The sequence below is a fragment of the Phyllostomus discolor genome, chromosome 3 (assembly GCF_004126475.2).
Source record: "Phyllostomus discolor isolate MPI-MPIP mPhyDis1 chromosome 3, mPhyDis1.pri.v3, whole genome shotgun sequence".
Classification (NCBI taxonomy): domain Eukaryota; kingdom Metazoa; phylum Chordata; class Mammalia; order Chiroptera; family Phyllostomidae; genus Phyllostomus; species Phyllostomus discolor.
Genome location: NC_040905.2, coordinates 58,350,097 through 58,365,053, shown reverse-complemented (window position 1 = coordinate 58,365,053; position 14,957 = coordinate 58,350,097). Strand labels below are relative to the sequence as shown.

At 36.0% G+C, this 14,957-nt stretch overlaps 1 protein-coding gene across 3 annotated transcripts; it reads left to right on the top strand.

Annotated features, from left to right (window-relative positions):
• The first annotated feature begins 237 nt into the window (after positions 1-237).
• Positions 238-14,738, top strand: ARRDC3 (arrestin domain containing 3). Of its 3 annotated transcripts, none has more exons than XM_028532417.2 (8): positions 238-763; positions 4,535-4,616; positions 6,643-6,790; positions 7,778-7,880; positions 8,451-8,707; positions 9,059-9,221; positions 9,496-9,650; positions 12,053-14,738. In XM_028532417.2, the coding sequence occupies exons 1-8, from the start codon at positions 484-486 to the stop codon at positions 12,107-12,109; spliced, it is 1,245 nt and encodes a 414-aa protein (XP_028388218.1). In that variant the 5' UTR covers positions 238-483; the 3' UTR covers positions 12,110-14,738. The 3 variants fall into 3 exon arrangements, 2 of the variants coding, with proteins under 2 accessions (XP_028388218.1, XP_028388228.1); XR_003685829.2 differs by having other exon boundaries at positions 250-763; positions 9,458-9,650; XM_028532427.2 differs by lacking the exons at positions 238-763; positions 6,643-6,790.
• Positions 14,739-14,957: the final 219 nt, after the last annotated feature.

The following is a 14,957-nucleotide window of genomic DNA, read 5'->3' as shown; positions in this document are numbered from 1 at the left end:
GAATATGCTGGTAAGGGGCTCCAGGCTGCACGTCGAGGATTTACGGCAGCCTGACTACCAATAGGAGCCCACAATGAAGAGAAGTCGCGTTCAGGCTCCCGGCAGCCCCAGTGTCTTCTTCCCCAAGCCGTGCACCTACTGTACCCGAGAGCTAGGGAGCGAGCCCGGCGCCGGAGGGCGGGCAGCAGCCGCGGCGTGCGCATGCGCAGTGGGGTTGTTTTTCACAAAGCTGCATTTAAAGTGAGCTGGCAAGATCCAGTCGCCGTCTTTGTAAGGAGACCACTGAGACTAGCAGGATCGCGGAGCAGCAGCCTCTTTGCTGCCCTGACTTTTTAAGATATTTCAATGAACTATTTGTAAAGAATCACTGATCTTGCCCGCAAGCTTTTTGCACGGCAAGTTCATCGATCGGTGTTAAGATCACATTTTATATGTGGTCTTGACTTGTCTTACATTTTATTTTTATAGATTTTTGTTACAAACATGGTGCTGGGAAAGGTGAAGAGTTTGACAATAAGCTTGGACTGTCTTAATGACAGCAATGTCCCTGTGTATTCTAGTGGGGATACAGTCTCAGGAAGGGTGAATTTAGAAGTTACTGGGGAAATTAGAGTAAAATCTCTTAAAATTCATGCAAGAGGACATGCAAAAGTACGCTGGACCGAATCTAGAAACGCCGGCTCCAATACTGCCTACACGCAGAATTATACTGAAGAAGTAGAGTATTTCAACCATAAAGACATCTTAATTGGACATGAAAGAGGTAAGTTTTTATATCATTCAAAAATGATAAAAAACTATTTTCTTTGGGAATGTACCTTTTAATTTTTTCTGAATTAATTTTATTCCTAGCATACACGTAGCAGTTTGAGGAAAGATTAGCAAAGTTGGAAGATTTTGATTCTCCTTGACATTCATCGTGTGTTAAGTCGTAATGCATGTAGGCATCTGCAAAGTGACTGCAAACTGCACTTAACTACCTCTATAGCCGGCTCGGTATGTGCCATACGCACTTGCCATCCATTTGCACCTTACTTACAGATTCGGCTTAAACCTGTTTCAGTAATTTTACTGTTTTCAACTGAATTGCTAAAAGCTGTAGTCCAATGTCAGATTTTTTTTTTGTCTGTACTCTACAACCTTAGATCTTAAAATCTAAGATTCAGTCAAGTAATGGATTAACATTTTTTAAGTGAGTTCATAGGTGTATTTCATTTTTAATATTGACACGCATAAAACTTTAAAGAATTGATCATTGTTCTTTGATAAAGAGTATCTGTACCTTATTTTGACATATGGTATCAACACCCCACGTGTTTTTTCCCTATTCTTTTCAGTTCTTTAAGAAATTTATAAGGACATTCTCTATCATTGTGGTAGGTTACAAATCAGTTTTAGAAACTATTCACGGTCAGTAATTTTCCTTTTCGAGCATCATGCCTAACTTTAAAACATGCATTCAATGAAACCCATGCCAGTCAAATGAAATTGAAAAGTATTTGGCACATTGGATTTGATTTTTGGTTTGAAAAGAGAGATAAGGGGTTGTCAGACGTTGAAGGGGTCCCGAGATTTCAAATCTATTGTTTAAATCGTTACATTGGGGAAATATAGACGACTCTAAGCTTGTTTTTCTAAGTTTCCACCCTTTGTTAGAAGCGGTTCAATCCTGTTTCGGACCAGTTCTGGGGGGTGGTGAGGAGGGGCGCTTGCTCAGCTCTCAGCAGATTGGTTGCACGCGTCAGGTGGTGGCGATGACTTAATTCCTAGACCAAGAAGAATATAATGTTAAAACTGGTTATGTAATATTGTACTTCTCCTTTTTAATGCAATATTTAGTTCAAACGTGGACTATTTTTCAAAGAGTAGAATAGATTTTTACCCTCGTTTTTAATATTAAAATATACACATGCCTGAGGAATGCCAGTTGAGCCTTAGGCAAGTGTAGAAATGAAGGATGCTGTCAGTTAACAGCATTAATGAACTTTCTAAAAATATTAAGTCATTTAACTAGGTTTCAGTTACACATAAGTAATTTACATCCTGAAGTAACTCCTAGTTAATCTCAACCAAGCAATAATGCTGGTAAGTGCTAATGTCTAATGACAATCGTCGTGTGTCTTCAAAAGCAGAAAAGTGAGTTTGAACCTCTCTGGATATTGCAGGTCTTTTTAAAATGATGAGAGCAAAGGTTTTTATGAGTTGAGACTCGAAATGGGGTATAAGTAGAATAACGATTTACAGGGACAAACGCAATTTTATTAGCTGCTCCATGATTTCCGGAGCAGTATATTTTCCATGAAAACAAGCTATGTGCCCTGTAACCCCACAAAAAAAAAACAAACCCCTCAAACCCCTGCAAAGCACGGACGAGATCTTAACCTGGAACAGTTTCAATGACTTTAAACCGGGACCTCTCAAACTAGCCTGGTGAGACCCCGCCCCGGGCGATCAGCGATAGGCGGAGCTCGGTTTGTTAGCCTGTTGCTAAGGCGATGCCAGGCTCTGATTGGATTGGGCGCCGGCGGGTGGGGAGAGTGGGTCGCGCCCGTGGGGGCGAGGCTTGAAACCGGCGTGCGCCGGTAAAGGTCCCTCCAGAGTGGTCGCCCCCGCCCTAACTTGCTTCTGTCTCCCTGCTTCTGGAGGTGTTCGTGGCCTCATCACCTCGGCCTGTTTTGGGCCCCGCAATTAGTGATTTCAGGAATCAAAAGAGTAGATGGGAGAAGCTCCTGCTGGTCTTAAGGTGCCGAACGGACCCCAGCGAAACTTCAGCTCTGACAATCCTATCCCGTGGGAACTTGCGTGGACAGGATTCGCAGGACCCCATTTTCCTATTTTTTCCAGTGGAAGATGTCAGGTAGCTTCTGTGACCCGTTTGTATTTTCTTGGCTAAAACAAAGCGTATTTCCCGAACTACGTAGGCAGGAGATCCGCTACCTTGATTTGACCTGAGAGCCCAAAGGCTGGCTAGGAAGGAAAAGAAAAGTGACTCTAAAATCTAAAGGTGGGCAAAGGCCTTGACGAGTATTCCCTCCCCCTGCTCATTGTTTCCCTGGGCGTTTGCCCTTCCCCAATCCTTCGCCTCTGTCTCTCACCGCAACCGTAAAGGTGTTGGAGTGGCCCAAGCCAGATAGAACCGGTCACCGTCTGGGGCGTGTTAAGCGGAAGCGCCGCCGCACGGTCGCCCCGCCCCCGGTCCAGCAGGGTAGGCTGCGCGAGCGCCAGCGACGTATGCTGTATGTATAGCGGGGCGCGCGGGCGACGGCGGCGCGCGGGCGGGCCGGCTGGGATCTGCTGGCGCCGGTTTAGGCCGGTCCTCTCCTGCTCCGTTCTAGTTCTTGATTGACAGCCCGGCACTTGTTTACCACGGCGCGGCCGCCGTGGCTCGCCTCAATGAGACTGCTGAGCTGGCACAAAAAGGGAGCGAGAAGGGAATAAGGGAAAGGGAGGCAAACTTTGGGCGCTCTCGAGGGAAGCGAATTTAAATGGCACTCCGCTCACCAGCCAGTTTTTGGTGCTGAAATCCGTTTAGAGGATTTTTCACTGGGGACGAGGAAAATGTTACTGAGGCGAAAACGAGTAATCGAGGTTTGGGGATAAAATTATCCGTACATAGGCGCTTTTTCCCCCCTTTTTTAAGAGGGGAGCGTCGTAAGTCTTGTATATATTCACTACTTTGGTGAGGGAATGTTAAGTGATCATTCCACTTTGAGAAAGGTATTATGGTACCGAGAAAACTACATAGAAAAGGCAATTACCTGATTAGAACCCTAAAAAGAAATGTTTTAAAATTCAGAACCCCCTCCCCCTTTTTTAGTTAACGTATTTTGGGGACATTTAAAAAATAATCTGACCAAAAGCAGTTGGTTGTAAAATCAACTTTTACAAGTAACTGGAAACAGCCTAGACTACATTTCTCAAGGATATAGGGCAGTGTTGTCCAGTTGTCAGGCACCTTTTAAATTTCAGATATATATATATATATATATGCACAGACTTGGATGTTGCTAGGATACACTCATTGTTATCCATGAAACTGACATTAAAATCACTTTTTAAAAATTGCAACAACTATTTGACAAAGTTTTCTAATGATTTTATATTTGTGACATTGTCATGTGCATCAACTGACATTTTTAAAGGTTTACGTGAACAGTTTTCATTCCGTGTCTCTCTGTGTGTGTAGTCTTAATATGATAAATTTAAGGAAATATAGACATAGATAACACGTTAGCCTGAGATCTGAATCTTTAGTTGAGCCTATTACTCTGTTAGATACAGAATTCAAGTCACTCTCCAGTAAAGGATACTTAGGGGGTATAGATATTATCTCCATGTCACTGAATGAGGCAACTGAAGGCAACTGGAATTTTTATTTTACCCAGAGAAGTGAAGTTTGAGTTAGAACTTGCATCTCTCAGACTCTAAAACTTACCACCTTAATTATTATATGAGCATCTTTAAAGATATGCCACCATGAAGAGTGTGTAAAGGTTTGATAACAGGTTTTTTGTTTGCTTTTTCTGTGTTTTAGATGATGATAATTCTGAAGAAGGCTTTAACACCATTCATTCAGGAAGGCATGAATATGCATTTAGCTTCGAGCTTCCGCAGACGTAAGTATTAGAAGTAACTGGCACTTTTTATAGACATTCGTTCTTTTCAAATTAAAATTATTATAAGTTTAAATATTTTTAGTTAAAAAACCTTTAAATTACTGAATCTTGCTTAGAGGAAAAACAATATATATAAAGCTATTTTTTAATGAAGTTTGAAACTATGGAAGGCAAAGCTTAATTCTTAGTACCCTACCTCAAGATTTATGCGGTTTATAAACCTTGAGTATTTCACTTAACATAAGTGAATTGAAAGATGTTATTCAAATAGTTAAGCACTGAGTGCTTCATTTACCATCAGTTAGCATTAGCAGAAAAGGTAAAACATTTACTAAATCTCTCTTCAGTAATTTATACAAATTCAGTGTTCTAGCTTTTCTTCTATTGTTAACCAACAGCAGCAGTAAGCTGAGAACATAAACATGATTAGGAATACTCTAACTTTAGGAGTGATGTTCTTTTGATGTGAATGCCATAGCTTCTGTGCGAAGAACTGTTGAGGTCACACAAGAGATGTTATGACCTGGACTTAAAAGGAAACATCCATTATAGATATGTTAGTGTAAGGCTTGGGATCTAGTAGGAAAGAAAGACGGAAATGGGTATATTTTTAACATAATACAAGATTGTTACAAAAAAAATCGTGCCCTGACTGGCATAGCTCAGTGGATTGAGCATGGGCTGCGAACCAAAGCATCACAGGTTCGATTCCCAGTCAGGGCACATGCCTGGGTTGCAGGCCACAACCCCCAGCGACTGCACGTTGATGTTTCTCTCTCTCTGTCTCTTTCTCCCTCCCTTCCGTCTCTAAAAATAAAAATAAATAAAATCTTTTAAAAAAAATTGTAATTCTTTTTAAAAAAGAATGCCTTTGACAGATATTACAACGTAAGGTGGCACTTGTGCTCAGTGTTCTGGAGAATAAACTTAACTTACAGAAGAATTTATCAATTGCAGTATGTACATGATTTTATATTCGTTAATTTAGTGCCAAGTTTTCTGTGATTAAGTTTATAAATGGTATTTTTCAGTATTCTATTTATTGTGTTATATAACATCATTTTAAATATAATGCCCTAATTTACTTTCTGAGAGAAGTATTTTAAGGATGTGAATACAATAAGGCTAATACTGGGCCTAGCAAAATACTACATTTTGTTTTTCTGTGACATATAAGTTAATGTAAGAGTCTAAATGCTAAAAAAAAAAAAAACTTCAGAAACACTGCTACTTTCCATACTAATCTAAGCTAGAGCTCTAGCTTGTACATAATTGAACATTGGGCATTTTTCTAGTGAAATTATGAAAAAAAGACTAAAAGTCTTTTGCAAGTAATAAAACCTAGCAAGGTTGAAAACAACTCTGATTCCCTTGATATACAGGTCAACAGAGATGGTTCTTTTTCATTTTTCAGCCTATAAAGTTAGAAACATGGCCAAAAAAAAGAGAACATGGGTAAACCGGGAAATATAAAAAGTTCCTTAGCCTTACAGTGGACTTAATCAAAATATGAAGTTTTGGAAACTATAACAACTGTTGCAGCCTTTTCTAGACCTTCCTAAGTAGTTGCTATAACTAGAGGTAGTAATTCCTAGCAAGTGAATAGTCGAGCACTGTAATTTGGTCTGAATGCTTATCCAGTGTCTATAATTTCTCAGTTGAAATAGTTAAGCCATTCTCAATTTTATTTTTAAATTAAATTCTTGATCTTTTCAAGAATTGTTCATTTCCACATTTTCATAATTTTGCCATCAACATTAAAAGTAGCTTCTTCTTTGTTTAAAGGGATTGTATTCTTCTGACTTTTTAAAAATAAAATTTGTCATATTTCCAAATATCTATTATTTGAAAACAGTAATTTCCCCCAATGACTTATCCCTTTGGAAATTTACATGTAAAAATACATGTTTGCTACCTCACTGGTATATAAACAGTACAATATATTAATACTTCTGTGCTGATCTACTATATAATTACTAGAAAGAGGTATGACATTAATATACTGACCTTTATATATTCTACACAGACCACTTGCTACCTCATTCGAAGGCCGACATGGCAGTGTGCGCTATTGGGTGAAAGCCGAATTGCACAGGCCTTGGCTTCTACCAGTAAAATTAAAGAAGGAATTTACAGTCTTTGAGCATATAGATATCAACACTCCTTCATTACTGGTAAGAATTGAATGAATTCTTCATTTTTTGTTTTTGGTGTATCAATACCAAAGAATCACCTAAGGTGTAATTTTATAATTTTAAAATAGTGTTTTTATTTTAAACTTTTACAAATACTAATTTTAAAAATGCAGTTAAACAGGCATACAAACTATGAAGAATGTGGTCATATTTCCTGATACTGTAATGACATTAAATAAAATTTAAAAGTAAGACCAATATGTGGTATGAAATATCTCTTATTCAGAAGATACCAGTAACAAAAAATCTTTTTCCTGGATAATTTTAGTAGAAGAGTAATGGTAGTGTTCATATTATTATAAGACATCACTTAACTTGAAATTACAATGTGAAGTTTATATTGCTTTACATTATTCCATTGCAGGGATGTCAGACAATGGGGAGATTATCACTTTTGTCAAAAAACTTGATTGCATTTTAAAATAAATTCTTTTATTCCACAAAATTCAAATTTGACTTCAAAACATTAATTGGTTTAACAAATAATATCTTTAAGCAAATAAGAATTTTAAAAATTAGTTTTTGGTTTTTTTGGGGTTTTTTTACATACTGATTTTTTCATATTGTTAAAGAAGGATGTTAACATGTGATTATAACCAAGTTGCTTTCCAAGCTGTGTTTTTAAGGCAGCTTAAATGGAATGTGGAAAGGGTTTTGGTTGGTTGGTTGGTTGGTTGGTTTTTAATTACTACATATATATAAATAGTGTGGGCTAAAACTATGTTTATGGAATATGGTGTTAAGCCCTGTACCCTTTTTTCTTTAATTGAAAGAAAACTTATATAAAAACAAAAATTATATAATGTAGTATTTAAAAAAGCATATATGACTTACAATAAAACAGCACTGCTTTTACTTTTATATACTCCAAGAACTTAGAATTGTATTTTAAAATAGAATTGTATTTTAAAACATTTTTTATTGTCTTGTAACATTGACCTTTTTCTCTAAATTTATTTTTTGCAGTCACCCCAAGCAGGCACAAAAGAAAAGACTCTCTGTTGCTGGTTCTGTACCTCAGGCCCAATATCCTTAAGTGCCAAAATTGAAAGGAAGGGCTATACCCCAGGTATGTATGAAGTGAATTTCCACAGAAAACAATCTTTCTTCACTTAGCTTTTTTTAAATTCATAATATTTCTAGCAAATTCAAACAGGATACTGCATTCTTTGATAAAATAACCCAAATTGAGCTTATCCATTTTGCATTCATAAATTGGAATGTAGCCTTTTTTTTCTTTTTCTTTTTTTTTTTTTAGATTTATTTTTAGAGAGAGGAAAAGTGGGGGAGAAAAAGAGAGAGAGAAACTTTGATTGGTTGCTTCTTCTATGCACCCTGACTGGGGACTGAACCTGCAACCCAGGCACGTGCTCTGACCAGGAAATCAAATCAGTGACCCCTTACTTTGTGGATTGATGCCCACTGAGCCACACCAATCAGGGTTCTAGTTTACTTTTTTAAAGAGCTGCTGTAAATGCCTAGTTAATTTTTATAACTCTTAAGTTACTTGCCACTCTTAGGACAGCTTTTCATCCATGTATTCTGCTGAACTTTTCAGTGTTAGGGTAGGAATCTGCATTTGTTTTGGCAATTTTGTTTGTTTTGTTTTCTTAACAATAGAATTTGTTTTCCTCTCTAGGTGAATCAATTCAGATATTTGCTGAGATTGAGAACTGCTCTTCCCGAATGGTGGTGCCAAAGGCAGCCATTTACCAAACACAGGCCTTCTATGCCAAAGGGAAAATGAAGGAAGTAAAACAGCTTGTGGCTAACTTGCGTGGGGAATCCTTATCATCTGGAAAGACAGAGACGTGGAATGGCAAGTTGCTGAAAATTCCACCCGTTTCTCCATCTATCCTCGACTGTAGTATAATCCGTGTGGAATATTCACTAATGGTATGCATAAATTTAAGGTGTTTTGTTTTTTCCATTTTTAAAGTCTTACAGTCATGAGGATATCATTTTGTCTTACATCCAGGATTTGATTTTTATATTCCATATATGATACACAAATAAATATAAATCTTTATATAATCTGAATTATAATTACTAATTTTACATGTGTATATATGTACTATGTATACAGTATTACAATGAATAAACTTTTTTGTATATCATACATTTATAAGTAAAAAACTAAGTAAATGAGTACCTCAGACAACATTAAATTAGATAATATTGGGTTATTAGTTTTTAAAAAGGAAATGTACTTCTATTCTAAACCTAGCACCTCCTTTTACTGTTTAGGTATATGTGGATATTCCTGGAGCTATGGATTTATTTCTTAATTTGCCTCTTGTCATCGGTACCATTCCTCTACATCCATTTGGTAGCAGAACCTCAAGTGTAAGCAGCCAATGTAGCATGAATATGAACTGGCTTGGTTTATCCCTACCTGAAAGACCTGAAGGTAATTTGACATAATGTATATCTAAGTTAAATCTCTTGTTATTTTCAAGAACATAATTTTGCTCTTGCTGTTTTATAAGTAGATAAATATTTGTGTATACCTGAAGAGTAGATGTGCCCCGGTGTTAGATTTAAAACATATATCCCCCTAGTTTTGAACACAAAACAAACAATTATTATTTTACTTTGATATTTCTTTTTAATACCTACTATTCTGTGTATTTTGACATGCATAAGAACATGCTGTTCGAATTGCGTGTATCTTTTTCCTTCAGCACCACCCAGCTATGCAGAAGTGGTAACAGAGGAACAAAGGCGGAACAATCTTGCTCCAGTGAATGCTTGTGATGACTTTGAGAGAGCACTTCAAGGACCACTGTTTGCATATATCCAGGAGTTTCGGTTCTTGCCTCCGCCTCTTTATTCAGAGGTAAGCACCAACTCCTTGAAGTATAAAATGGGCTGGCTGGCTGTCTTGGGAAAAACATCATTGCAGACCTTTTAAAAATAAAGTTAGTTTTTGATTATCAAATTAATTATTGGAAAATAATTTAAAAGCAAAGATTAATGGTTAGATTACTAAGTATGACCCAGAAGTATGACTGTTCAGTTCTATTATTGGGAAAATAAAGAATAATGATCTCATCTCATGCTTTCCAAAATTCCAAGTAAAGGAATAATTTATATTTTTTAAGCATTAATAGAACGGATTTTTTGCAAGCATTGACTAATAGAATTTACTCACCAATTTATTTTACTCACCATGTAATTCTTGCATATTTTAACTTTCTCAGCCATGAGGGAAAAAGGACATTTGCAATAACATCTTAAACAACATTCTTACACTGTTAGATTATTTTTATTCATCTCATGTTAATGACAGTTAAGCCCTTACGTGAATAAAATGTGGCCCTTGCTTGGGAGGAGTCCACAGCCTGGTGAGAAAAACAAACTTAGAAGCAAAATATTACACAACAATGAGAAAAGACTACACAGGCTTCCCTGAGAAAGGTGATAAGCTAAACCTTGAAAAATAGTACTCCTCAAAAGGTTAGGGTAGTTTAGGCAGAAAGAACATGTGCAAAGGCAGGTAAGTGATGGTGGAGGGCGGTGGAGGGCATGCAGCAATTTCAATTCAGAACACTTCAGAAAGAAAGCATCTATACTATACGTAATACACATTTTGAGGGGCTTTAAAATGAGGCTTGATACCAGTATAATACTAGATTTTGTGAATTGCTAAAATTAGCCTTTTCCTTTTGGTTACTATAGTTTATAGACAGCTGTTTCACACTGAAATATTTCCAAATAAGACATAAAAGAATTATTTCAACAAATTTTTCTTATCCCTCTTCCCTCCATCACCATGCCATGGCTGGAAGAGTTGGTTTTCCTTTGCATGTAGCTAATCTGAGATATACTTTATTCATTGATTATAGGATATTCACAATCTATTCTTGAAAATTCTTGATTAGACATAATTTTTCTATCTATTCCTTATTCATAAAATTTTCTATTAGATGCCAAAAATAATTCTCCCACTTGTTAACAGATTTAGTTACCATAAATTTATTCAGAAATTTCTCTTGTCTTATTAATTCAGCCATTTCTCATTGGCTCTGAGGCTTCTCCACTGTCCAGGCATTTTAAAAGAATGGCAGTTTATCCACTTTTAAGTAATTTGTCATAAAATTCTACCTCCCTTCAAAAATGAGCTAAAGAAAATTAAGAGAATTTAAAACTTTTAAAACCCTAAATTGGTTCAGGTTGTGATTTAATTAACATCTATCCATATAGAGGAGAGGTTAACAAGCTATATTAATTTTTTACTTTTTTTCTTCTTTAAAAGATAGTCATTAAAAGAAAGTTATGTAGCTTGTTTCCTTCAAAAATGTGTTTTACCTAAAGTGTCTGAGGCACAATTCATTTCTTTGAATTGTCCCACATGTAAATGCGGATACATACAGTAGGTTATCCAATAGATCTTTCAATAAAAGAAATGAATTAAAACCAACAGCTTGCCTTCCTATTCTTTTTCTCTTTGAACCTGAGATGCAACCAAAATACGTGTACTTTTAATAAATGTATGTGTGTGTGCAAGTCTCTCCAGAGATAAAGTGAAAAGCCTCTCTGTCTCTGGTAGGTTCAGGATCGCTATTTCTTTTATTTTTAAAGATTTTATTTATTTACTTTCAGAGAGAGGGTAAGGGAGGGAGAAAGGAGGAGAGAAACATCAGTGTATGAGAGATACATTTGTCTGTTGCCTCTCACCTGACCCAAACTGGGAACCTGGCTCTCAACCCATGCCCTGACTAGGAATCAAACCAGTAGCAACCTTTAGGTTGGCAGGCCAGCTTTCAGTCCACTGAGCCACACCAGCCAGGGCAGCATTGCTGTTTCTTGAGACTCACTATTCCTGGTCCCTTTATGAGGTTTTATACCTGTGAGTTTTACTACCTCCCAAGTACCAAGAACATTATTTATACAACTGCATTCTTCCTAAAGCCTACTGAAGAGGGATACTTTACAAAAATTGTTAAAAAGATGTTTTACATTATGTATTTGAATGTAATGACTACCAGGTGCTGAGTAAAACTGGATTCACTGATAAAATTTAATCATTAGCTTTTTCAGTCAGACATTTATAAGTTTTATTGTTAATTTAGTAATTAGATATCAGGTATTTTATAGATAATATTAATAGTTTTCTCCTCATACAAGCTTCTGTATGTTCTTTCTAATTAGGTTTCTCAACTAATACTCAAAATCTTAGTCATTTGCTGCATTTTCTCTAGACCTTATCAAATAATTTACTCGTTTTCTTCTTTTTAGATTGATCCAAATCCTGATCAGTCAGCTGAGGATAGACCATCCTGCCCCTCTCGTTGAAGGAACACTGCGGTTAAATCAAGTTGATGTGGATTCCGAACTATATCTCTTCCTGGCTGAGAACAGAGAAGTATCTTGGAGACATGTTTTCAGAGGAAGTGGAATTGCTCTTGCCCAGAAAGGTGGCGAATACATGAAACAACCAGTGATCATGCTTTAGAAGCCTACAGCAACATTCTGGGACTGCTCCAATATGCTTGAAGATCTAAGCTTTTCTCCTTTAAAACTGGCACATACCAGGAGCAGTCTTAGCCTATGGTCATACGTGTCAAGATACCACATTATAAAGAGGGATGATTTCCTTCTTTTGATTTGAAAATTTGCACATGCTCAATGCTTACATTGTGCAGTTCAATGTCACTACAGCTTCTTTTTTTCCATTTATGCCAGACTCTTGATACTCTTTTTAAAACTTGTTTGTGGTCAGCACAACAAGGAACAAAAGAAAGCTTTGAAAGAAACTTTAACATGAAAAAAAAAACGCACTGACATTTTTTTTTAATTTAATATAACCTGGACTTTACCTGCGTATGCACATGCTCAGAAATTGTCCTACTAGGCTGACCATGTATCACCTCTTCAGCTTGGATCCTATTGTGGATTTATTTACAAACATCAAATGCCTTCAAGCCAATCCCTCTTGCTGTATGTTTTGCAGCCTACTGTAGTAGATACGCAACAGATATGTGGGAAAAGAGATAAGAGGAGGAAGCTAATAAGAGACTTTGTCAAGATTGTATACCTTCTTGGTTTCTTTTAAGAATTTGTTGCCTTTCTACTATAACAGCAAAGCAGCATTTTGTTACTGACTGCCTAAAATCACTTAATCTCAGGTGAACGCATCACTTGCCAAACTGTTGGAATGCTATTTTGTGTTTTGTTGCACTGTTATTTTTTTGTTGTTGTTGTTGTTTGGTTGGTTGGCTTTTTGGAGAGGGAAATTTGGAAAAGGGACATACACAAAAGTGATAACCCACCCGCATTCCCTTTTTATCATTACATATAAGAAGAAACTAGAAGAGCTAAGAATGGAGTAAAGAAAGGCAGTATGGCAGGCATCAGCAAAGAGTTAAGGGCTGTTGCTCTTTAAAATTATTGTTATTTTTATTACCTTAAAAGTGGGGAAGTTTTCCAGTCACTAGAGAGAAGGAGAAAATGCATTTATTTTTATACAGAGTTACTTAATTACCTCCAAACACATATGTTGGGAAATCATTTTTGCTGGTATATGTTTCGGTTATGATTAGAGAGCTCAATTTACACATTTCCTATCCTGTTCAAGCTTGACAGAGCTTGAAAACCCAAGTTTATTCTAAAAGTATGTAATTTCAAAATTATGAATAGTAGAATGTGCTAGAATGTTTTATATTTTTTTTAATGAGAATATTTTTTCCATTACCTAAAGAACATTTTGCTGAACATGGGAAATCACTGACTTTTGAGTATATGTAGATAAGGTAGGAAAAATAACTGTATCAGTAAATTACAGTTTATATTAAAGATAACTTAGAGTTGGCTTAAAAAATACACCAGCATTCATGATGACACTTAGAACGGTGTTTTTCAAGGTACCAAGTGTACTGATTGTCATATTTTAGAAGGAATTCAGCTGATATTTTTAATGAAAACCAGCATCTCTGATGTTACAACATACGTGTGAAATGGGTGTTAACATCTATCCTGCCATTTAACACCCCACATTTAATAAAAGTGACTGAAATAATTAACTCTGGCGTGGTGCTTGACCTGGTTAAATACTGTCTTAAAACTTCATACAAAACAAATAGGCTTTTCCATAAGTGGCCTTTAAGAAAACATGGAAGATAATTCATGTTTGAAAAATGCTGACAGGGTGAAGAAAGCCCAGTGTAAAAATGAATCACGTTTTAAGTGATTCAGTTAAAGGGTTTGGGCTCCCGTAGCAAACTAATACTAGATAATAAGGAAATGGGGGTGAAATATTTTTTTATTGTTAAGTCATTTTGTGAATGTCCCCCTCAAAAAAGCTAATGGAATATTTGGCGTAAAGGGCATTTGGTGGTTTTTTGTTTGGGGTGGGGGGGTTGTCAGAAAAATCCCTTTTCTTTTTTTATGTCTAACTTCTAGGGAACAATTGTTGATATGCATAACATTGGAATATTTACCACCATATATTCACAAATAACACAGGAAAGCAAGAATGACCAATAGTCTGGTAATTGGCATTGGGTCACAAAATAAAATACAAAATTCAAAGTAAATAAAACTTTATAAAATAAAGTTTTATTTTCCCTATGAAAGTATTTCTTTACTTTTATTTAGAGGCATTTAATCTTTCCTAAATATTGGTCAATTCCTGATATAAGATGTGAGGTTCACAGTTGTATTCCAGTATTCAAAATGGATTCCTGATTTTTCAATTAGGAAAAGTAAAATCCAAAATGTTAATAAAACAAAGTGCAATATTAAGTGTTTGCTTTATAGGTTATACTCTATGGCTGTTTGTAATTTCTCTTCCCTTTTTTATTTGGTGCTGAATATGTCCTTGTAGGCTCTGTTTTAAGAAAACAGTATGTGGGAAATGATTTCATTTTTCCTATTGCTCTTGTGGAAAATAAAGTGTTCTGGTTTTTTTTCCTTTTTTGTAAAATTGTTTGAAGATTTATTTGAATCTTAGATTATATTAATAACTCATCATGCATGCAAACACGTAAGATTACTGTTAAACTCATAAACCATCCTGGGTAAGAATTGTTTTTAGACTCTACTAAAAGAAAATTACTGAAGGTTTAAAAGGAATTTTGAATAGCAATTATTTTACTTAATAAATCATTAAGGGTACTTCTTTATAAAACTTGCCTTGTATGAA